Raw genomic sequence first — 23,276 nt, 5'->3', positions numbered from 1 at the left:
GGGCAGAAGCTCTGCCAGGGAGCCCCTGGCCCGGCCCTTGGCCCTAGGTCATCTGCCGCAGCAAGGGGGCCAGGGGTCGGGGGTGGGGCCATCACGGCCACTACAGGGAGCCTGGAAGGGTCAGCCCGCAGCAGCTGTCCACCCAGGAGAAACGTGTGTGTGCACTTGGATTTACGCACCAGGATGTTCATCACAGGATTATCTATAATCACAAAAAATTGGCGCCAACACACATGTCCAACCAGAGAGGAACTGATGTGGTAGATGATGGAGCATCGGGCACCAAAAGGCCACGTGGCCCTTACATGCCGGATTATGAAGAGCGTTCGTTGGTGTAGAAATATGTTCAATATAAGGTCATGTTGGGGGGGAGCACAGAATGCAAACTCAGGCGTGCAATGTAAACCCTGTTTGTTTGTTTGTTTTTTTGTTTTTGTTTTTTTGTAAACCCTGTTTTGACAATAAAATAAAATGAAATAAAACATTTTGTCTGGCGGAGAGCAGAGTGAGCTCTGTGAGTTCAGCGGGGGCCTAGGCCCAGAGATGAGACACCTGCCTCCCCCTGCAGGCCCTGGTGCTGGTCACTGCCCGCCCCACCCTCCGGAAAAGAAGGATAAAGCACACTGGAGTCAAAACCCTCATTCATTCATTTAAGATTTTATTTATTTATTCATTAGAGACAGACAGAGAGAGAGAGAGAGAGAGGCAGAGACACAGGCAGAGGGAGAAGCAGGCTCCATGCAAGGAACCTGATGTGGGACTCGATCCCAGGACTCCGAGATCATGACCTGAGCGGAAGGCAGAGACTCCACCGCTGAGCCACCTAGGTGCCCCTCATTTATTATTTTTAAAGATTTATTTATTTTAGAGAAAGAGAGCAGGAGGGAGGGGCAGGGGAGAGGAGAGAGAATCTCAAGCAGACTCTGAGCTGGTCACAGACATGGGGCTCAATCCCCCAATCTGAGATCAGGACTTGAGCTGAAACCAAGAGTCGGATGCTTAACTGACTGAGCCACCCAGGTAGCCGTCAAAACCCTCCTTTACTCGAGAATCAGAGGTCAGAATGGGCAGGCTCCAGGGGGGACAGAACCATCCCCAGCACGTTCTGGAAGGGGACTGGTGTCCACAGCTGAGGAGAGCCGAGGGATCTGGAGCTGAGCAAAACCTACGTGGGGTTCATCCCAGATGACAATGTCCAGATCCATCCTCCAGATGACCGGTGGATGCTGCCTGCTTCCTAGGACAGCATGCCCAGTTGGGATGTGAGCCAAGTGCCTGGCTGCCAGCACCCCCCTGGGGAGAGGGGAAGTGGGGAAATCGCTGCCCCTGTGGAAAACAGCACCTTTCTCAGTGTCCCTGACCTGGGTGCTCTTGCCCGTCGCTCCGCCCCCTCCCACAGCACGGGCCCACACTCACTCATCAGCTCCCGGCTGCCAGATTATTCCGGGGCTGATTAAATTAGCGAATGCAATCACAATGTGAAGCAAGTTAATTGGGAGAATTTATTGGACCTGCCAGTTTTATGCATGTCTGATTAAGTATTATAAGGTTTGTTTTTGATTTTGCATAATTTAACTTTAGATCCTGTACTTGGGGGCCCATCAACCATTAACGACCCAAATAAACCTCTTTTAGGATGCGCCTGTTTATGATTTATTTCTGAATGCAATATCTTCCAGATTTTTTGAGGGGGGGCGCTGTTGCCAAAGTGACAAATATGTTAAAAGTAACATTTTGAGCCATTCCGTTCACCCTATAAATCTCTCGGAATGTATACAATTCATTAAAAGTTTTGAAAGGAGTACAAGTTAGCATTTATATTGCAACAAGTGACATATAAATGCGTATGTTTGTCTTCCCAGCATGCCATAAATACAGCCGCCTCCCCAGCGCCCCCGCCAGCCACCCCGCCCATGCTCTGGGGCTGTGATAAGCTCCACTGCAAATCTTCGCCCCTGTCAGTGCAGACTGTTCAATCAGCAGGAGTAGAAGCCATGTCGCTGTGAAATTGGCACAGGAGAAAATACAGCCAGGGCTCGGGAGGCATGGCAGGACAGGGCTGAACCCCCGAAAGCGAGCCTCCTGTGTCCCCGTCGTGGCCTGGGTTTCAGGAGGGCACATCCGTGAGGTGGCAGAAAGCCTGCTGCCTGGAGGAGGGCGGGGCCGCCTGGAAGCTGGCAGTGCGGCCACTGCCGCCACCACGTAAGGCCAGGTCTCCGCCTGCGACCTATGCCTGGCTTGTTTACAAGTGTTTCTGTGCGTCCCAGCGGTGGCGGCGGTTACTGAGTGCGGATTCCACTCAGCCTTGGCCGAGGGCTGCACATCATTAAACCCTCTAACGGCCACTGGGGCCGTACCACCTAGGAAGATTGAGTAGTTTATCCAACCCAGAGCCCCGGGGCTGAGGCACTGGTGAAATCTAGGCAAGTCTGTAGCCTATAAACCATCTCTCAGCAGCCCTGGGCAGCCCCCGCCCCGCGGGGTCACTCACAACGTCCCTGGGTGTAGCCTGAGTGCGCTCCCAGAGCCTAGCCCAGTCCACTTCCCTCTGCTGTTGTCCGCCCCTCGACCCCCTGCCCCCCCCACCCGCACAGGCTGTGTGCATGGGGGTCAGACAGAAGCTGGGTGGGCCAATGCCCTCGGCAGTCCCCAGGTCTGCAGGCTTCTGATTCTAAAGGCACGACTCAGGCCGGGCCCTGGAATCAGCGGGGCAAGCAGTCCAGTCTATACTGGGCCCTGCTGTGTGTTAGGCACCAGGGACACGGCAGGATACAGGGCTCTCTGCCCTTAAGGGCTTCAGCTCCAGGGGCAGGATGAGCAGAAGAGGTGGCATTCCTTCTCCCCAAGCAGGTGGGCCTGCTGAGAGTACAGAGGACCTGTCCATCCATCCGTCTCTGCTGCTGTGGCCCACTCCCCCGCCAGGGAGCCGAATGCTTTTGTTTGCACTCAGGCCAGCATGGCCCAGAGACCCTAAGGCCTGTCCCTCCTTCCAGCCCTGCTGGACCTAAGTGCTAGTACCTGAGACGCCACGAGATGGGGACAGCAGCATCGCCCCCACCCAGGCTGTGGGGACCAATGCTCTCGGGAGACAAACTACAGGAAGGACTCAGCATGGCCTGGTGCTCATGACTCAGTACCACTGCTCATAGCTGTGCTGGTCACCTGCTGCCCGACAAGGGGTCCTGGAACAGGACAGCTTAACGTAGTAACAACACGCGTGTCAGTTCACCAGGGTTGCCCTGACGGAGCACCACGGACCGTGGCTCAGGTCACAGAAGCGTATTCCCTCATATCCTGGAGGCTGGACATCCTAGATGCCAGGGTGGGCGGGGCTGGTTCCTCCCTCCTGCACTTGCAGACAGCTGGTCTCCAATCATTTAGCTTTCCCAGTGAGTGACCCAAGGGACAACAAGATGGGGCTGCAGAGCAGTTTGTGGCCGAGCCTGTGGCATCACGTGGCCACATCTGCCTCGCCCTCTTGGCAACACAGGTCAGCCGTGCCCAGCACGGGGGTCAGCCATCCTGGAGGCTCACTCAGCAACGGCTCCTGGCCTCACACACAGGGGGCAAAGTTGACACCTGGGCGTTATTGTCACCACTCTACAGATGAGGAGACTGACGTCTAGAGAGGCTGACGCCTTTGCCCACAGCTGAAAAGTGGAGCCAGAGCGACAGCGGGCAGGCACTGCCTCCATGAATGCCATCTACTGCTTCTATGCTGACCAGCCTCTGGGCGTCCAACAGGCTCCTAGGACCAGTTACCGGCAAGTGGTTCCCCGGACTCTGGCCCAGGGTCTGCCTTGACCAGAAGAGCATCCTCCCGGGGCTCAAAGAGGTGAAGGAGGAACCACGGCAGGGGTGGGAGATGCTGGGATCCATCAGCGGGGCAAACTGCCACCCAAGGAGGCTGGACTTCTGCAACCGAAACCTAGTAGGGAAAGGGCCATTGGTCAGACAACCAGGGACCCTGCTGGAGTGCCAACCCAACAGCGATGCCCGCAGGGAGCCCGGAGGAGGTGGCACTGTGTGTGTGTCACACCTGGCAGTGCCAGACTCAACCCCGGGTGTCTGAGTAAGGCCCAATAAGAAAAATTCTCTCCTCATCCGAGAGCTACTTGCTCCCAACGTGGTTAGAATGATTCGAAATGACATGTGCCACTCAGACGGTTTGGGCTGGAAACAGACCAGCCCAATCATAGTACCGAAAAGATAACAATATTTTCTTATGGTCAGAGTCTGCGGGCTGGGATCCCACACAGCCCCACCTAGGGCTTCTCTGCTCTGGGCTGTCTGGGGTCTTGGCCCCAGCCCCGAGGCTCACCCCCCCACTGACCTGCATGACATCATTCACAGGTACAATGCCCCAATGCGCTCAGATAGGCGCAGCCCTGAAGCCCCCCTGTGTGGCTTCCCCACATACCCACCACATGCCCCTGGCACACCTGTCACATGCCTGCCCCCCGGGGCTCCCCTTGTGGCCCAGTGTCTACCAGACATCACCACCCTGGAAATGGTTCGGGGTCAGCTGGGTGGCCTGGGGTAAACTGGGTGGCTCAGGGTCAGTGGAGTGGCCCGGGGTTAGCTGGGTGGCACAGGGTCAGTGGGCGGGAATTCCAGCCCATGTCTGCTGGAGGGGTGGGACAGTGGCACTGGGTGTGGAGACCACGGAGGCTGAGCCCCTCCGTAAGCTGAGGCGGTTTGCTCAGGCCTCTCAACTAAGCCAAGCCCAGGGCACAGGGTGGGGGTGGGGGGTAAGCTCTCCTGCCTTGAGCACACACAACAGCTAACATCGGTTCACCATAAGCTTTCAGTCTCACTTGACCTCTGCCAAAGACCAGTAAGCTACATGAACGTGACCCAAGGGTGACAGTTGTCCTTCCCTCATTTACAGCCAACAAACTTCACAAAGGCCAGAGTCAAGGTTCTCAGGCTTGTAGGCCATTGGCTCTCTTCCGGAGGCTGCTCACTCCCACCACAGGGACCTGAAAGCAGCCACGGACAACGCAGGAGTGGGCTGGGCTGGCCTGATTTTACTGCCCCTCGCCCCTCCAAGCCTCCAAGGAGCCACCCTCACTCCAGTCCCCCTTCCCACTCACTCACCCTTGGCCAGCTCTGCGGCAACCCCAACGCTGTCCCAGCAGGTGGCGCCCAGCCACCGCCTACAGCCTGACACCCGCTGGGAGGCCTGCAGAGAGCAGGTACTCAGGATGACCGGAGCAAGACAAGGACCCCCAGTGGACCCCCTCAATGAGAATCTACAAACACAGCAGGTGTTGGGGGCGACCCGGGCAGCCAAGAGAACATAGCCCCATCCTCATCCTCCCCTGGTCGTGGTAAGGCTGCAGGTGTGTGGCATCTGGCATCTTCACAGCAAAGCAACAAAACCTAGTGGACTGTGTGCTCAGAAGTACTGTTCCTAGAAGCTGCTGCAGTTGCTCAAACACGTGCACGCGGGCTGGCTCCCCAGGTAGAAGCACGCCTTACAGCAGGCCACTGGGGTACACAGGTCTACACACAAATCCTCGCAGCCCCAGGGGTGGAACACAAAAAGCCCCCTCCACGCGCGCAAGAAGTGTAAGGGTCCCAGGAAGGGGTGGCATGTGGTTCCAGGCAGCTTTCCAGAGCAGGGGCTATGGGACTGGGGTCTTGAGGGTGAGTAGGAGCTTGGCAGGTGGAAACAGCACCAAGGAACAGAACAAGTGTATATGAAAGGCCAGGTCATACATGAGAGTGACGGGACCCCTCACAGAGGTGAGGAGAGACCTGTATGGGATGTCCTGGGGGAGACCAGGGCCGGGGTGGAGAGGAGAACCGCCAGCCCAGGGCCCAGCATGAGCAGGGAGCTACTGCAGAAACCCAGCCTGGGGCAGCCTGGGGTGGGGCGGCGGGGGGGGGGGGGGGGGGGGGGGGGCTCAGCGGTTTAGCGCCACCTTCAGCCCAGGGCGTGATCCTGGAGACCCAAGATGGAGTCCCACGTCGGGCTCCCTGCATGGAGCCTGCCTCTCCCTCTGCCTGTGTCTCTGCCTCTGTCTCTCTCCTCTCTGTGTATTCTAATGAATGAATAAATAAATAATCAAAAGAAAAGAAAAGAAAAGAAAAGAAAAGAAAAGAAAAGAAAAGAAAAGAAAAGAAAAGAAAAGAGAAGAGAAAAGAAAAGAAAAGAAAAGAAAAGAAAAGAAAAGAAAAGAAAAGAAAAGAGGAAGGAAGGAAAGAAGGAAGGAAGGGAGGAAACCCAGCCTGCACAAAGCCTGCATTTTAAGAAATACTCCTTAAAATATCCTCCTCTCCCATCTTCTCCTGCTGCTGCTTCACATTTGCTCTGCACACTGTTCACACGTCCGGGCCCTTCTGCACTTGATCCTGCCAGACCCTGCTCCCCAGGACAGCAGGAGCACGATGGCCAGGACCACTTGGGCCAGAACCAAGTGAGCCCTGAAACAGGGATGGGGTGGGGCGGGGGTGGGTAGGGGTTAGGGTGCGGGGTGCTGGGGGACCTGGGCTTAAGGTGTGGGAGGCTGGGGGTTCTGGAGTTAGGGTGCAGGGGGCTGGGGGACCTGGGGTTCGGGTGTGGGGTGCTGGGGACTCTGGGGTTAAGGGAGGGCTGGGGGACCTGGGGTTAGGGGTGTGGGGAGCTCTGAGATTAGGGTGGGGGTGCTGGGGTGTAGGGTGTGGGGGGCTGGAGGACCTGGAGTTAAGATGTGGGGAGGCTGGGGGACCTGGGGTTAGGGTGAGGCGGGCTGGGGGCTCTGGGGCCAGGGGTGTGGAGGGTTGGAGGACCTGGGGTTAGGGGTGCGGGGGGCTGGGGGACCTGAGGTTAAGGGTGCGGGGAGCTGCGGGACCTGGGGTTAGGGGTGCGGGGGGCTGGGGGACCTGAGGTTAAGGGTGCGGGGAGCTGCGGGACCTGGGGTTAAGGTGCGGGGGGGCTGGGGGCCCTGGGGCGAGGGTGCAGGGGGCTGGGGGACCTGGGGTTAGGGGTACAGGGCGCTCTGCGGTTAGGCGTGCAAGGGTCCGTGGGGCGCTGGAGGCTTTGGGGTTAGGGTGCGGGGGCTGGGGGAGCTGCGGCTAGGCTGCGGGGGGCTCCGGGGTTGGGGTGCGGGAGTCCCCCAACGGGGGGCTGGGGTTAGGGTTAGGGCTGGAGAGGCGGCGGGCGGCCAGCCTGGAGCAGAGCAGACTCCACGCTGGCCCGGAAGGGTGCCTGAGCGGCTGGCCTCCAGCCTCCGGGGCACAGGTACCGCGTAGACTAGTGAGCGCCCGGGGCCCAGTGTCTCCGCGACGCTGACGCCCGCGGGGCTCACGTAACAAGCCTGCACGGAATCCTCACTCTCCGGGGGCGGACCACCCCGGGACGCGCCGGCCGCAGTCAGCCTGCCCGCGGGGCGGGGACCAGGACGCCCCTCCACGGCCCGGCCCGGCCCACGGGGGGCGCGCCTGCGCACTGCCAGCCGCCTCGGGAGCCGCGGCGCGTGCGCGGAGGGGCTGCCCGTGGTCCGCACGCGCAGGCCCTCGATCTGCGCCTGCGCAGAGCAGACCGACCTGCCTGCGGCGTACGCGGGGCGAGGCGCCGGGCGGCCGCGTTAAGGGCCGCGCGCGCACGCAGGCACGTAAGCACGTACGCCCTGGGGAAGCATCGAGTTCCGGCCGCTCCGAGACGGCCCTGAGCCGGGGGGAAGGGAGGCACTTTCGGTGTCGGCGCGGGCGGAGGGGGCTGGAGGAAGGTCCTACGGTGGCCGCAGAGGGACGGCGCTACGGCTCCCACGCTGGGCCAAACGCTGCCGGCCGCCTGGCGCGCGAGCCCCGGGACCTTCGGGGCGGTGTCGGGAGGGGGCGCGTGAACGGCCGGGCCGCGCAGCTGCCGCGCGGTGGGCAGCATGCGGCTGCCCTGCTCCTGGAGCCCCGCGTGCCGGGGGGCCCCGCAGGCCCGGCCGCCCGCACCGCCGGCCTCCCCCGGCGCCGGCGCGGAGAGGGCACCTGGTGAGCGGCGGGCCGGTGCTCGCCGGGGTGCGCCGCCTGCCCGGCCCGGGAGCCCAGGCGCGGACGGCGGGGGTGCGGGCGGGACGCGGCGGGGCCGCAGGAGGGAAGCGCGGAGCCGCCCGCCCGCGGATGTCCGCCCCCGCTCTGGTCCTGCCTGCAGGGAGGGCTGGATGTCCTCGCGCCCCCGCGACCCTGCGACCCTGCGACCCCAGGCACGGCCAGGCCGACGCCCATGCGATGGTGTCTCCCAACCTGAAACCAACCTGGCTGCCCCCGTTCCGTGTTCTGTACCTGCAGGTTTTCCACCCGCCAGTCACCTAGGCAGCCCGTGATGGCGGTGACCACAGAGCCCCTCCTTGTTCCTCTTTTCCCATCACTGGGTCTGTAGGCCTGTCATGACGCCGCCGGTGGTCACCCCTTCTCCCAGCACCCCTGGGACGCAGCTGGGGGCATCCCTGTCTTACAGGGCAGGGATGGGCGGGTGAGGTGCTCCAGGTGACCCCTGGTGAGTGACCACGATACCGCTGTCTGCTCTGCAGCACCTGGCTGGCCTGGTTGCAGAAGTGAACTCATCTGTGTGTGTGTTCTGTCCCTTGGAAGTGTCCCCAGTAGGTGCCCGTGGAAAGGGCAAGGCCCTGGGGATGTGAGTGGGAGCAGATCCTCTCCCCTAGGGGCAGTTCCACTGTGGCCCTGGGGCTGGCACCTGCTCGCTCATCTTGGGGCTTACCCACCTCCTCTCTGTCGTTTTCCTGCAGGCCGCCACATCCCCCAGGGCTCAGCGGCTGGCTTCCAGACCTAGGTGCCCATGACGCCTATGCTGACTGCTACCTGGACACCACCGCACCCACAAGCTAGCACCCGCGCCCAGGCCCCAATGCCGGTCATGCCCATCCCGCGGCGGGTGCGCTCCTTCCACGGCCCGCACACCACCTGCCTGCACGCAGCCTGTGGGCCGGCGCGCACCTCTCGCCTGGCCCGTACTAAGTACAACAACTTCGATGTCTACATCCGGGCGCGCTGGCTCTACGGCTTCATCCGCTTCTTGCTCTACTTTAGCTGCAGCCTTTTCACAGCCACGCTGTGGGGCGCACTAGCCACCCTCTTCTGCCTGCAGTACCTGGGCGTGCGTGTCCTGCTGCGCTTCCAGCTCAAGCTGTCGGTGCTGCTGCTGCTGCTAGGTCGCCGGCGCGTGGATTTCCGCCTCCTCAACGAACTGCTCATCTATGGTATCCGAGTGACCGTGCTGCTCGTTGGGGGCCTGGGCTGGTGCTTCATGGTCTTTGTGGACATGTGAGGGGTACCAGTGGGCCTCGACTCTGGGGTTTATTTATTGTGACCGTGGTGGTGGATGCACCCGTGGCAGTGTTCTTTTCTTGATGGGGTAGGTCAGGATTCTGTTGTTCCCAGCCCGTCCTGCGAATGGGGTCTGCAGATGTGTCCGCCTCCCACACATGGGTCCTGGCGGGGTGCTGAGACTTCTGTGGAGGGGACGCTGGCGCCCCCTCTGTTGCCGGTTTTCTGCTCTGACCCTTCCTTGTGTGTTCGCTTAGGTACAGTGCCTCACTGGCCACCAGCCTGTGCTTCCAGCCCTCACTTTTCCAGGCTGTGCCAGAGCGAGGCCCACTGGCCCAGTCTGCTCTGGGCAAGCCTCCTGTCCAGAGCACAGGCATCACAGGTGGTGTGGGAGCCCCCTTCCCGTGAGCCCCGGCCCCCACCCCAGCCTTAGGGACGTGTCAGGCTCAAATAGCTGATGTACCACACTGCCACGAAGCTGTTCACTCTGCTCTGGGCCACCCACATCCCGGCACAGTCCACAGTCCCTCCATCTTCCCCACCCCCACCCCGAGAGGCATTCAGGGGCCTGAGTCCCAGGCCAAACTTCAGGGCCATGTTGGTTTGCTTAGATGTGGTCTAGTGGGAGTCACGGGCTGCCTTGGCAGGTTACTAGATCAGGGGCCAGCCCAGGGGAGTGCTGGGTCCAGGGCAGATCTGTCTTCCTCTTGGGCAGGTTTGTTCAAGATGTCAAATTGGAGGCCATAGTCTCTTCGAATGTAGATTTCTGAGGAGGTACCTTAACTCCTTTCCAGCTGGGGGGCAGGTAGGGGCCCTTTGGGCTTTGGATGGCTAGAATTGGAAGTGAGGCCAGAGGTGTTGAGGAGCACAGTCTCTGAGTGTGTACCACAGAAACACAAGCAGAGCTTCTGTTTAAAGAGCACCTCCTAGAGGTTTGTGCACCAGGGCTGAGCCCCAAGCGAGGGACTCGGCTGCCCTGGGTCCATGCCCTGTGGCTGTTTCTGCCAGTAGATCATCGAGGGCCAGAGTCTTGCCCAGACCCTGCTCTTGGCCTTCTCTGTCAGAGGAGACGGTGGCCTAGTGGCTCTGTTGTCACTGTGGGTCTCCTGGGCAGGTGAGCAGGTGCTCTGGACAATCGTGCTGGGATAACATGTGGAGACCAGGGACAGAACACAGCCCTGTATTGGGGTGACAGACCTGCTTCACCCCAAGTTGTTCCAGTGCCACTTCCTGGGTATGGGCAGTGGCCCCTTTGACCCTGCGTGGCCAGGCAGTCCAGTGGCTAGGGGAGCTGTCACACAGTTGGGTGCCAAGGGAAGAAAAACACAAATCAGGTAGAGAAAGCTTGGCTGTAAACTCTGCTCTTAGATTTGTAGCCAGCTTCTACCCAGCAATCATTGACTTGAGGACAGTGGGAAGGCTCCTTGAACGAAATTCTTTCTCAGGTTGAGTCTGTTTTGTTGCCTGGACGGCAGGCAGGAAGCTGACCTGCACGGATCCCACATTTCAGCGCCACAGAGAACCTTTTGCACTAAATCATGCTATTTCCTAAAAGTTTTGTTTTGTGTTAATGAACTCAGACTCCCCTCCCCCCGCCCCCCACCTTCTGTCACTGAGGTGGACACATGTCCGCACAGTCAGGACAGCGGGAGGGATCTGGCCGGGCCACCTCCAATGTTGTTGGGGCCACGGAGGAGCTGGCACATTGAACACAGAGATGCTCGTTGTCTCGAGTGCCTGTTAAATTCTTTATGAAATGAGTCACCTGCATTAAACTTATTTTTTTAACCTGTTGATGGAGTGGCTGCTTGAAGCTCAGAATTGTTATTCCTGTTTTGAGGGTCTAAAAGACCAAAAACGCCACAGAATCTGTCATCTGTCACGAGTAACATTGGAACATTTCAAGCAGGCCTCAGTGATACCATGGAAGGAGCAGATGCGGGGGCCTCTGAGGGCCTGCCCTGACCTTGAAGCTGGGAGCTGGGTCAGGACGGCCATGCTGGCAGCAGGTCCTGGCAAGGCCCACGAACGCCGACTTGGCACCAGCAGACGAGTGTGTAGGGTCCTCACAGGCCAGGAAAGAGATCACAGAACCGAGTGTCCAGGGTGAGCTCCATTTCAGGGGAAGATTCGTGTGCGTGAGGAAGATGCTGGCTGAAAACCAAAGCTGTGGTTCTTGCTTGACGTGAAATGCTGGGAGAGACGAGAGACACATTAGCACTTATGTGTCTTCACTGTGGAGGTCTAGGCTTCTGTGCGGGGATGCCCCCGTTCTCCGCCTCTCCCAGCTCCCCTACAGTGCGATGTCCCTCCAAGCTGCCCCCCCACCGGCCAGAAAGTGCCACGGAAAGGCAGCCTCTCTGCTGTTTCCAGAATTGTATAGAACTGGGTGTTTTCTCAGAAGAAAACAGCCCAAGTCACTTTGGGGTTTAGCTCCTGATGGCAGAGCTGGTAAAATCCCTGGAAGCCGCAGAGGCTGGGGTGGGCGTGCGAGCAGATGTCGCCACACCTCCCTCCAGCCGGCCGTGCAGGGTGGTCCTCACAGGCCCGGGCCACCAGGAGCCGGAGCCTCGAGGACGCCCGCCTCCCCCGAGGCTTCTTGTTCCGAGGCTCCGGACGCCCATGTGCCGGGAGGGCTGCCTGTGCTGGCGGGGGCCCTGAGTGCCCCTGGGCTGGGGTGGCTCCGGGTACCACCCAGGGGGGCAGAAGTCGGACTGGTGAGGTCCTGATGGTGCTTGGTGAGCGTGAGCCCTCCGGTGACTCCTGCCCCGGGGCTGAGGTGACCTCAGGCCCTGCCCCCTGCCCCTGTCCGCTAGTCCCCGTCCCAGTCTTCAAGGATGATGTGGCGACCTGACAATACGATGCCCCCTGGGCCAGGCAGTGGGAGAGGAGGGTGACCTGTGGTTTCAGTGAGCGCCACACCCGAAGAGGAGTCTCAGCCTCAGGGCATCACCCATGGGCAGGGGGCTGGCTGGGAGGGTGGGCAGGGTGACCTGCGAGGGCAGCCTCTGGGGCAGCAGGTATTCTGCTGAAATGTCTTATTTGGAGCAGAGTGTGTGCTCGTGACGGGCTCCACGTGTTCAGGAGAAACAAGTGAGCTGCAGGTCTGGAGGCTTCTGTGGGCTGGGGGAGGCGGGGACCGGGGGCCCAGCCAGGACAGAACCCCATGGCAATGCTAACAGGTGCTAGGCGCTGGGGCTGGATTCATCCTTACAAAGCCGCCCGGCCTGTGTGTCCTGCTGCCTCCTCACCCCCAGGTCACCCAGGCTGCCTTCGAGGCTGGGGCAAGGGAGGAAGTAACCTGGGACAGCCAGTGGGTCAGGCCCCAGCGAGCCAGCCCAGGACAAGATGGCTGGGAGGGCAGGACTGGAGGTGGGTGGAGATGGCCCAAGGAGAGCAGGAGGGGAAGAGGAGAGGGAGGAAAAGACCTGGAAGTTTCTGCAGGTGGGAGTGCCTGCCCCAGAGCAGCAGTGGTGGCAGGTGGGCCCTTGATTTGGGAGCCTGGCCTGCCGGCAGCTAGGGGGGTAGGATGTGGGGAGGTACCAGGAGGTCTCCTGGGCTGGCAGCAAGGAGGTGGGTCAGGCAGGGTTGGGAGTTCAGGGTCAGGATGAAGCTGGGCAGGGAGGGAGAGAGCAGAGGGAGGAGGAGGGGGAGAAGCAGCGCATCCCTTTCATGAAGCAGAGTGCTGAGTCCCTGCAGGGGAGAGCCGGGTGCTGGGGACGCTGGGGATGCTGGGGACGTGGGAGGAAAGGCCTCAGCGGGAGCTGTGGCTGGGAGGGATGGTGTTTGGGAACTTGCAGAAACCAACCATGTGAAAGTCTGGGTACTATTCATCTGCATTTCCGAAGATGCCCCCTCTGGCCCTGGGGGAGGGGTGGGCGGTGTTACACCTTGACGGGAGGGCCCATCAGGGGCTGTGGGGGAGGGACAGAGGAACACAGCCCCACCTGGGACTGTGGCTGGGGCAGGCACCGCCCAGCTCTGGACCAGAGTATGACATTTGCGCTGCTGTGGAGTAGGGTGAGCCGCTGGGGCTGGCTGCACAGACATTGAAGATATGGATGGGCCCTGACCTTGAGAGGTCCCTGTCGCTCCCTGCTTGTGATTGGACAAGGGAGCTGGGAGCTGGCGGAGGCAGGGCGCTTGGTGCTGATTCAGCACTTTCTGGGAAGGGCGAGAGCTTCTTTCCCTCCGCGGAGGGCCAGTCCTGCTTCTTTCTCCCTCTCCTGTGCCCGTGCCCGCACACGCGCCCGCGCTATTTGGAAAGGGCTCCTGTGGGCCAACCCCTCGAGGCTCGCCTGCTGCTCTGTACCCAGCTGCATGCAGGAGCCACTTTCCAGAAATCCCAGCAGGCTGGCGGGCAGCCCTGACAGCTCCCAGAAGAGGGAGCGCCCCGCCTCACCAGCATCCTTGCCCAGAGGGGACAGGGAGGACGGAGGGAGCCGCTGAATCAGCTCTAGGGCTGCGCCCCTCCCCCGCCCCCACGGGCAGCATGCCCAGGCTTGCTGGCAGCTGTGTCACACGGGGCCTCTGGCAGGGTTGCTGTGGCTCTCTCTGTGTGGCCGACTCTGTGCCTGGTGCCGGGGGAGGGCTTGCAGGAGGGTGTGTGCTGTGCAGAGCTACCCCGGCCCAGGGAGGAAGTCCAGGTTGGGCACACCTCCACCTCGGGCCGGTTCAGCCGGGGTTGCCTGCCACCCTGACCTGGGGCTGGGCGCCGACCCTGAGCCCTGGGCCAGAGTTGGGCAGGGCGCGTGCCAGGACCCCCTGGGGCCTGGCCTGGGTTTGGTGGGCTTCTAACTGTGGTGGGGAGCCCAGGGTGACACTGAGGGCAGGCCTGGGCCAGGCACGTGCTGCCCTGGTGAAGTGGGTCCTGTACAGGGGTGTGAGTGGGAGATGGGACCTTCATCATTCACCCTGGAAGGGCGGGGAGCCCGAGGAGGAGTCTGGGAAAGCAGGACAGAGGCCAGAGCAAGAGGGCAGAGGGCGACTAGGCTCGGGCGTGGGTGGGAGGCTATGGTTTACCCACCCGACAGTGGGCAGCCCCCTAGAGGGAGCGGGCCCCAGGAGGATGTCCTCAGACAGGAGCCCCACAGGCCTGCGAGTGCCTGGAAAGCACACAGCCACTTCCCAGCAGCTGCATATTGACCGCCATTCAGCCAGCCCTGGGTCTGAGGACCCGTGTGCATTCTGCTTCCTGAGAATATTAATGCCTCGTCCTGGCTGCAATGCTGCATGAATATTCATGCAGAAATCAATCCGTCCAGCCTGATGGTGACATCACTGAGAGAGGAGCAGTCAGGTGGCCTCCTGGGAGGCGTGTTCCCTTGCATGGGGGTGCTGTGCCCACCATGGGGGTTGTGGGGGTCAGCTCCAGGTCACCTAGAGCACCGGGGGCCCTTTCCTTCCAGGGGGACCCAGAACAGGTTGTAGATGGGCAGGGAGTGGTGACCCTGCCGCCCCCGCTGGGGCCTGGACAGGGAGACATGGGCAGGAGTCCTTCCAGGGAGCTGCCCCTCCATGCAGCCCAGGGCTTACCCTGACTCCTGTGCCCCACAGGCCGACCCAGGTGAGCAGAGATGGTGAGTCTCCTGGTCTTTGCAGCGGCCCAGCTGCACCCCTGCTCTGCCTCCCCACCCCTCTCCCCTGGCCCCCAGGCCCTCCCCCTGCCCTCCTCCCCCAGGGAGGGGCCACAGCCCACTCTTCAGAGTGGGGGGGGGTCTATGCCCCCTGCCCTGCCTGCCCACACAGGCTAGGGGCAGCCCTCCTAGGATATAAATCTGAGTCGTAATCATGAATTCGTCATTTACAACAACATCCTGACAAAAAATGGTAACAGATTATTTATATGTTTTCCAACTTGTGCTTTGATAACCCGAGCCTGCTTTCCCGGGCTCCCTGGGTGCGAGGAGCCTCCGATGCCACAGCCTGGAGCTGATTCAGCCCGCGCTACGCACCACCTGTGCGTCGAGTGGCGCTTGCTTCCCAGAGCAGCTGCAGCCCCCTCGACCCACCAGCCCGCCCGCCTCTAGTCTGCGTGTGTGCTCACATGTGTGTGTGTGTGTTTTCCACCATCCACGGTTCTGGGTCCCGCCCCCATTCACCCAGAGAGTGAGCGGGGCAGGGTGGACTGGCCCTGCCCCCTGTGCCCAGCCCCTGGGTCTCCCCCTCCGTGCTCTCAGGGAGAACAGAGGGTCTGGGGCCCCTGGGTGACTGGGGACCCCCCAGTGGCCACAATCCCCAGAAACACCCTGCTGGAGGAAGCCGGAGGGCACGTGTGCTCCGCTTGCCTTCCCCACGTTTGGGTCATGGAGTCCTAGAGCTGATTCCCATGAACGGCCTCGTTTCTTAGACGCTGCGTGTGCGGCTATTTGCTCCCCTCCACGACCAGCTTTTCCTGTGAGATGGAGGAGAGGAAGGCAAGAGTATCCAGGCTCACAGTCCGGAGTGGTCAGAGTTGCTGCATACAGCTCTGCCCAGGAGAGGAAGACAGCCCAGGGTTAACAGTCCCTCAGGCAGGGGCAACAGAGAGGAGGGTGGGGGCCTGCGGGCGGAGTTCTGGGTGGCCCTGTCCATGCCTGGAAGGTACTGGAAGCCAGGGGCCCAGGCCCTGGGCCCTGCGTGGGGGAGGGAGAGCCTCTCTGCCCTGTGTGGCCTAGACCTGTCCCTGGTCTTGAACTCAGGCTGGGTGGACGGACCTTCTCCTGGGGCTGGTGCACTCCACGGCTGTGGAGAGAATGAAGGGGCAAAGGGGCCGTCGTGTCTCAGGCTGTCCCTGAGGGTCACAACCGGGGATCCAGAGGCTGGGGTCCAGGGTCCTGGCGCCCGCAGAGTCGGTGTCTGGTAAGGCCACTCCCCAGTTCTCAGATGTGACCTCGTTATGTCCTCACAGGGCGGGAGGGATGCCACAGCTTCTGGGGTCCCACTCCTCAGCTCTACCCCACCACCTCCCGCTTCCTGACACCTTCACCTCCACCTCGGCGGGGTTAGGTTCCGACACGGGACTTTGGGGGGGCTGTCACACATTCTTTTTAAGATTTATTATTTGAGAGAGAGAATGCACGTGCAGAGTGGGGGGCAGAGGAAGAGAGAATCTCCAGCAGACTGCACAGAGTGCGGAGCCGCCGTGAGGCTCCGTCCCACAACCCTGAGATCATGAGCTGAACTGAAACCAAGAGTCGGCCTCCTAACTGTCTGTGCCCCAGGTGCCCCGAGGACACACGTTCTGATGACAGCGTGTCCCCTGGGGCCGGACGCAGGGTAGGCCCTGGACACTCACTTCCTGAAAGACTATGTCCAGGGTCATTCTGTGCCCTCCAGGCTCAGTCTCACAGGAGGACGTTTGTCTCCCTCCAGAGGTGTCCACGGGGATGGGCGCCTGCCATGTGCTGACTCCTGGGAAGGTGGCCTTCGCCTCCCTGGCCAGCATGTGCCTGGCTCTCACCTGTGTCTCGTGGGGCCATGCACTGCCCCCCAGTTGCTGTGCCCACCCTGGTGTGACTGGCCAGGGCCTGCCGTCCCTCAGGGGAGGTGAGTCACCACAGCCACCCATCCCTTGGCCTTCTCAGAAGCAGGAAGCAGCAGCTGCTTAACAGCTGCACAAAATGTCAGGGAGAAATTTAGGACAAAAGAGGAAGAAGATTGGAGCATCCAATTTAAACTGAGGGGAGGCACATGGAAGCCAAAGCGGTGCTGCCCTAATTCACGCGCACAGAGAGCCACGGGTTCCGCAGCCGCTGACGAGAAACCAAAATATTCACCCAGTTTCCTTCTGTGTGAGGGACCTAAGCTGGTCTCTGAGGACTCACAGATGTCCCCGGGCCCCGGGGTGTGGCCTCACATGGCCCGGGGCTCAGCAGACCCCTCAGGCACAGGGTCACGGGCAGCCAGGCTCTGGCCGGGGCGTCTGTCCCACAGGCCGCCCCCCGCTGACAGGTGCCCTCCCCCTGCCCCCCCACCCCGTCCCAGCTCCACACTCTGCTGTCCAGCGGTGCCCCAGGCCATGCCTGCACAGGTGGCCAGGTCGCCTGGCGGGTCAGCTCTGTGGCGTTCTGGCTGGCGTTCCCGCTGTGGAAGGTGGTCCAGCAGGAAGCAGAGGCTTCCTGGAGTCTGGGGGCCACAGGAGCGAGTCTTAATCTCCAGTCGCCAAAGGAGGACCCACCCTCAGTGGACCCACTGGGCTCAGGGTGGGTCAGTGAGCCGCTGGCGCCCCTTCCGGCCTGGAGCGGGTCCATGTGTGGATGCTAACTGAGGACCCCATCCCTGCCAGGGTGGGTGCAGCTGTAGGCGGACCCGGCCACTGCCTGGCCCCCACCTCTGCTCTCTGACACCTGCTGGTGCCTCAATTGCAGACATGTTCCAATTGGCGGGAATTAGTATCCTAACAATGAACCAGCTGTGCTTGGGGTTCGAAGGAGAGGCAGGTTGTGTGACAAAGAGCATCACATCCCATGGTCTGTTCAGGCCTCCAGCACAGCGCCCTAGAGGATCCCTCCTTGTCTGCCAGGGAGCCAAGGCTGCACACACCCATCACAGCAGGGACCAGGGCCCTGCACCCTCGAGCACCCTTGATCTTTCTGTGAGTCGGGCACACGCTCTCTCGGCCTCCCTGCCATGTCCTTCTGAGGGCAGGCCGGGCACCACCCTGTTGGCTGTGCTCGCCGAGATGTGTTCCTGGGCTCCTGGTGGCCCAGGTCAGGGATGCCGTTGTATGGTGCTGGGCTGTCCCGGCGACAGGGCTCTGGCCTCCAAGCAGGCCCACTCGGTGCTGACCTCTGGACCCTAGCGTTGAAGCCAATGCCCCTGCCGATACCCCCTCCCCACCATGTTCACAGAGGTACTGGCCCCTCCACAAAGTACTCTAGAATGTTTTGCATTCCCTGAAGCCTGGCGTCCCAATGGTGTTAAGTACCCAGTTCCCTGGGCTGGAACCTGGCAGACAGGGCTCTGGGGTGGGAGCTCCCGCTGGGGCTGGCACTCCTGCTGCCACAGGGACTTGTCCGTCAACAAAGAGCCCAGGCCTGAGCGAAGGCCATGCCTGGCAACCCAAAAGCCCACTCCAGCCCTTCCCCCAGGCTAACCGCCTCACTCCGGTAGCCGGGATCTGAGCCACCAGGTCTTCACCCAGAATTTTCCAGGACAAAAAACAGCTGATCAAGGCCATGGCCAGCAGGGACCTGGCCGTGGTACCCACAGGGCACGGCTAGATTGTCACCCCTGCAGCCCCAGACACTGCCCAGAGCAGACAGTTGGGTCCTCAGGGGGCAGGGGCTAGACTTCCATCTGCCATTCTTGGCTTCCTTCCCTGGGGGAGCCCAGACTGTGGCCACCTGAGAGGACTCCAAGGGGTCACAGGGCAGTTCTGGGAGATGTGACCCCACAACCACATAGGCCAGGGAGGTGGGGCAGTGTTGAGCCCTTTCGACTCCTCCTTGGACGTGAGGTTGTAAACAGGAGGACCCTCCCCTGGACGCCACACAGAGTGACCTGAGGAGCTTGGCCAGCTCAGGGCCACCCTTATCTATGCCTGGCTGTGGGCTGTGGGCCATGGCTCCCCCTCCTCCGTTTTCGAGCCCTGGAGTCCACATGAGGAGTGTCCCTTGGGTCAGGCTTGGAACAGTAGAGCCCTGAGCCTTCCTCTGTGCTGCCCCTCTGAGCAAGATCCTTTGCCGGACCTGGACACAGAGCAGAAGACTCAGGTCTCCTGTGAGCCACATGGCAGTGGAGGGGAAGGAGGAGGGGGAGCCACACCTGGGGGGGGGGGTCCCACAGAATCCCCGATCACCCCCCTGGCCCCGTGCTCCACACCATCTGCAGAGGCCCCTGTCTCAGGGTCAGGCCATGCCTGTGGTCAGGCCATCGAGGGGCACAGCCACTGGGCCCTGGGCACTTGCTCTCAGAGCAGTAGGGCTCGGTGGGGAGCCCCAAGGTGAGGGATGGTCCCGCCCATGGTGAGGTCACCTCTGACCCCCTCAGGAGGCCCTGATGTATGGGTAGCATTCAGCCCAAGGGAACCACCCGGGTGTGGTTTGGCCTGAGGGTACTCAGACCTCCTGTGCCATCTGGGGGTGGGCCCAGCCCCTGCCTCGTGGGGTGAGGGGGTTCCCCTGGTGGTCACATCTGAGCTCACTGAGCAGACCCCACAGCCTCTGGCTGTCCCTTGGAAATGGGTGGGTTTAGTCTTAGAGTCCCTCTGGTTTTCCTCACAAGACTGGACCCAGATTTCAATCCGTGGGGCCCAGCTGCCCTTGGCTGCCCGGCAACAGCTGCAGCCTGTACATGCAGCCCCCAGACCCTGGTTCCTGCCTGGGGCCTGGAGTCTGAGCCACCAGGTGCCCCATTCACCCCTGAGCGCTCTGGACCCACCACGAGCAGCCTGCAGGGCCTACAGGTCTCAGGCAGGGTGGAGGCTGGGGCCCACGGCTCCCAGCACCAGGCAGCGCACCTCAGGTCATCCCTGGGGGGGCCCCAGTGCAGTGCAGGTTCTGGTTCAGCAGGATGGGGGCCTCGGAGTGGGCAGAGGAGGAGGGGTGGTGGGTCGTGGCGTGGCTCCAGAACAGTTCAACCACGCGGCTGGACACTAAGAAGTCAAGGAAGACGAGGGACAGACCAGTGATTTGGGGCAGCGATGACCACCAGTGACAGGAGGGCTCTCCACTCCCAACCCCTCCCACCCCTGCGCACTGACCCCTGACCGCATCTGGTATGACCCAAGTGGGACCACCCAGGTGTTCACGGGTTCCATGCAGGAGCCTTGATTCCCCCATCTTTCTGCCGGAGGGAAGGGGCATCACAGGCCTCGCATCTCCATCCTCCTGGGGTCCTCACCCCCCCTCACCTTCCCCGGAACCCAGGGATAGTCCCCCGCTGACCAGCCCCTTCCTGGACACCCGCCCCGCCCCCTGCCCGGAGCCTGTCCCTGCACAACCACACGTGTCACCCGGCGGGCCGCTTCCTTTCTCAGTGTCCGTGCACAGCATTTGGTCTTTTCTTGTGGAAAATATACATCAGATTTATGCCTACCCTGCATTTGCACTGCTGTGCGGCTGTCCCCAGAACGTGATCGCCTCCCAGAGAGACCTGTCCCCACTGGACGCCATCCCCTGCCACCTCCTCCCCTGCTGCCTCCAGGTGGCAACTCCTTACGGATGCAGGGACACAGGGATAGGGCTCCACTTTGGGAAGGCCACATCTTCCCCCAAATGGCCTGTGGGGCGTGTTGGCCCCCAATCGTGGGGACAAACAACACTTTGGGACCTTATGCCCAAGGGGACCCGCTGAGTCGTGGGTAACTCTGTTTAATTCTGGAAGAACTACACCCCTCTTCCCAGAGCAGTTGCTCTGGCTGGTTTGGGGCCCAACCCAGCTCTGCAGTCCAGGCCGTGTGGAGCCCCAGTACTTTTTCATCTGTGGTGTTCTGAGGATGCCCAACACCCCCCCGCCCCCTCCCCCACCCCACTCCGGGGGAGCGGTCCTGGCCCGCGCTCTCTAGCACATCCCAGGACCGAGCACTGCGCCCGGCACACGGCTGTGCCCAGGAGGACCTGGTCAGCCCGCTCTCTGGGTCGGGGGTGGGGGAGCAGGTATGCGGCCTGTTCACCCCCCAACCGTAGAGAGGGGCCTCACCTGCCACCCTCCTAGGCTCTCTTGGCCAGTGTGTCTCCTCACCCTACGGGCCAGATTACACCATCTGCTGGAGTGTAGGAGTGCAGCCTTACCCAGGGCCATGTGGGGGGTGCTCGATGCTGTGTGAGCCAGTTGAGGAGGGGGTCCAGACCTCTTTCCAGAGGACTTGAGCAGGCCGCCTAAAGGATGAACCAATCAGAGTTCACTTGCCAATGCAGGGAGAGGAGATATCCCAGGCAGGGGGATGGCAAATGCAAGGGCCCTGTGGCAGTAGGTGCAGGGAGAGCAACAGCAGACTGGTGGCCCGTGTGCTACAAGCAGAGTGTGGGTGGGTGGGAGGAAGACAGAGGCCGGGGGGAGGAAGCAGAGGCCAACTGCTCGGTCACTGAGCACAGAGGGAGGCCCCACTGGCCCTTCTTTCCATTTTGGCTGCCCCTCCCTGTTTTCCTCCATGCTTCTCATCCTCGGACACCTCCCAAGTCCCCAGCCTGTGTGTCTGCAGGATGACCAGAGTCTCCATCAGAAACATGAAAGTTTAAAATCCTCCTCTCATACGGGGTCTTCACCGTCCACAGGCAGCAAGGACTGGCCCCGCCTGGGGGCTGCGGCCAGAACCCCGGGGGGGCTGGTGCTGGATTCACTGCAGAACACGCTTGGTCTCCATTCCAGTGGGCAGAGGCCAGCTAATGTGGAGCCCGGAGGGTGATGGGTGCCTGGCAGGCAGGGCTGGGAGCCGCTGGGGCCTGCACCCCATGCTGGGCTTCTGAGACCTGCCAGTGACTGTGGTCTTTGTGTCCAAGGCCTATGTAAGTGTCCTCAGAGGTCAGTGGAGGAACCCCCAGGGCCGGAGGGCTGTTGTCCCCTCAGGGCTGCCACCGATTCTCCAGAAGAACCACAGAAAGAATAGGACTGGCAGAGGACTGGGAGGGAACCTGACAAGCCAGGGTGGCCTGTCCCCAGGGAAGCTGGGCTGCGCCCCTTGGTAGGAGCGGCCCCCATGTCCAGGGCCTAGAGACTTGCGACCTGCTAGCGCCTTCCATGTCCTTTCTCTCCCGCAGGAACGCACACAGTGCTGCCCAGCAGCCAGGCCCTGGCTCCCCACCCAACCCCCCACCTCCAGGAGCCGGGCCAGGAACAGAAGTGAGGTGGTTTCCTGGGGAGGGGAGTGGGCGGTGTGCAAGGCTGGCCACTGCCACCCAGATCCCAGCCCGGCGTCCGGACCTGGGCTGTGGCTGCAGGGTGTCCTGGGCTTGAGGCAGATGGCCCCTGGGGGTCCCTGCCTGGGGTCCTAGTACCTGGCGAGGCTCACAGAAACCCCAGATGTGGAGAAAGATCACAGATGGGATTTTAAAAAAAGATTTCATTTATTTATTCATGAGAGACAAACACACACACAGAGGCAGAGACACAGGCAGAGGGAGAAGCAGGCTCCACGCTGGGAGCCCGATGCGGGACTTGACCTGGGAACTCCAGGATCACACCCTGGGCTAAAGGCAGGCACTCAACCACTGAGCCACCAGGCATCCCACAGATGGGATATAAACTGAGAGAGGGGACACCTCATTTGCCCTCGTATTTAGGAGAGCACCACGTTGGTTCTAAAGATGGACAGGGTATTCTCACAACATTTACGAGAACACCACCTCTTACCTGTTAGAGACAAGATGTTTACCAAGGTCCCTGGGCAGTTTTCTGTAAGAGGCCAACCCTAAAAGCCCTTGGTGGCCACCGACTGTGAGCGCTCACCCTAGAGAGCTCCTCTCTTTTGCTCTCTGCCTCATCTTCACTTAGTAAACGTTCACTTCACGTCACCCTTTTGTGACGGTCAGATCCATTTTTCCACCTGGTGAGATGTGAGCCCTGCACCACTGTTGCCCGGGGTGGCCATGAAGTGTGGGCAGCGCTGGCTCTGTCCCCCTGTGGAACCCAGCTCCCCTAAGGGCTCAGCAGAGCCACCCTGGGGTCAGGTGTTGGGGCAGACGTCCTGGAGGGGGTAGGCCACAGGATCTGGTGGACTGTTGGGTATTTTAAGTGGTGGCCTCGGTTTGAATCCGAAACCAGGGATGGGGCGGGCAAAAACCCAACTGCTGAAAGTGGGGGCTGGATGCATACTACAAACCTGGGGGCTGCAACATAGCTGGCTCTGGCCCCTACTTAGATCCACAAACGGTCCGGGGTGAGACTGGGGGGCCCCCCCCGCTCAAACCCTGGCTGTGAGGGGATGGGCCAGCGTTTGGCAACCCCCCTCGCCGCCTGGCTGGCACAGAGCTGAATCCTAACAAAGGGGTCCTTTGTGGGCTGCTGGCGTGTGGCCGCAGACAGGGCAGCCAGGCCTCTCCCGGAGCTTCCCAGGGGGAGGAGGTGGAAGTGGAGCCTCCCTGGCCTGGCAG

General features: G+C 61.4%; 1 protein-coding gene and 1 long non-coding RNA gene across 8 annotated transcripts; one reads left to right on the top strand and one right to left on the bottom strand.

Moving 5' to 3' along the window:
* Nucleotides 1-1,664: 1,664 nt before the first annotated feature.
* On the bottom strand, nucleotides 1,665-5,979 carry LOC121473720. Of its 2 annotated transcripts, none has more exons than XR_005983212.1 (4): nucleotides 5,931-5,979; nucleotides 5,101-5,185; nucleotides 4,823-4,982; nucleotides 1,665-3,928 (listed from the first exon to the last, which is right to left on the bottom strand). It is a non-coding gene; the product is annotated as an uncharacterized LOC121473720 (long non-coding RNA). The 2 variants fall into 2 exon arrangements; XR_005983211.1 differs by lacking the exon at nucleotides 5,931-5,979 and adding an exon at nucleotides 5,264-5,505.
* Nucleotides 5,980-7,494: 1,515 nt separating this feature from the next.
* TMEM250 (transmembrane protein 250) lies at nucleotides 7,495-11,057 on the top strand. 6 transcript variants are annotated; one of them, XM_041726921.1, is made up of 2 exons: nucleotides 7,495-7,597; nucleotides 8,727-11,057. In XM_041726921.1, exon 2 carries the CDS (start codon nucleotides 8,777-8,779, stop codon nucleotides 9,263-9,265), a length of 489 nt encoding a protein of 162 aa, XP_041582855.1. In that variant the 5' UTR covers nucleotides 7,495-7,597; nucleotides 8,727-8,776; the 3' UTR covers nucleotides 9,266-11,057. The 6 variants fall into 6 exon arrangements, with proteins under 6 accessions (XP_041582855.1, XP_041582856.1, XP_041582850.1 ...); XM_041726922.1 differs by having other exon boundaries at nucleotides 7,579-7,601; XM_041726916.1 differs by lacking the exon at nucleotides 7,495-7,597 and adding an exon at nucleotides 7,628-7,971.
* Nucleotides 11,058-23,276: the final 12,219 nt, after the last annotated feature.

This window comes from Vulpes lagopus, chromosome 12 (assembly GCF_018345385.1).
Source record: "Vulpes lagopus strain Blue_001 chromosome 12, ASM1834538v1, whole genome shotgun sequence".
In the NCBI taxonomy this organism is placed as follows: domain Eukaryota; kingdom Metazoa; phylum Chordata; class Mammalia; order Carnivora; family Canidae; genus Vulpes; species Vulpes lagopus.
The sequence above is the reverse complement of the archived record's forward strand: the minus strand, read 5'-3'. Positions and strand labels throughout refer to the sequence as shown.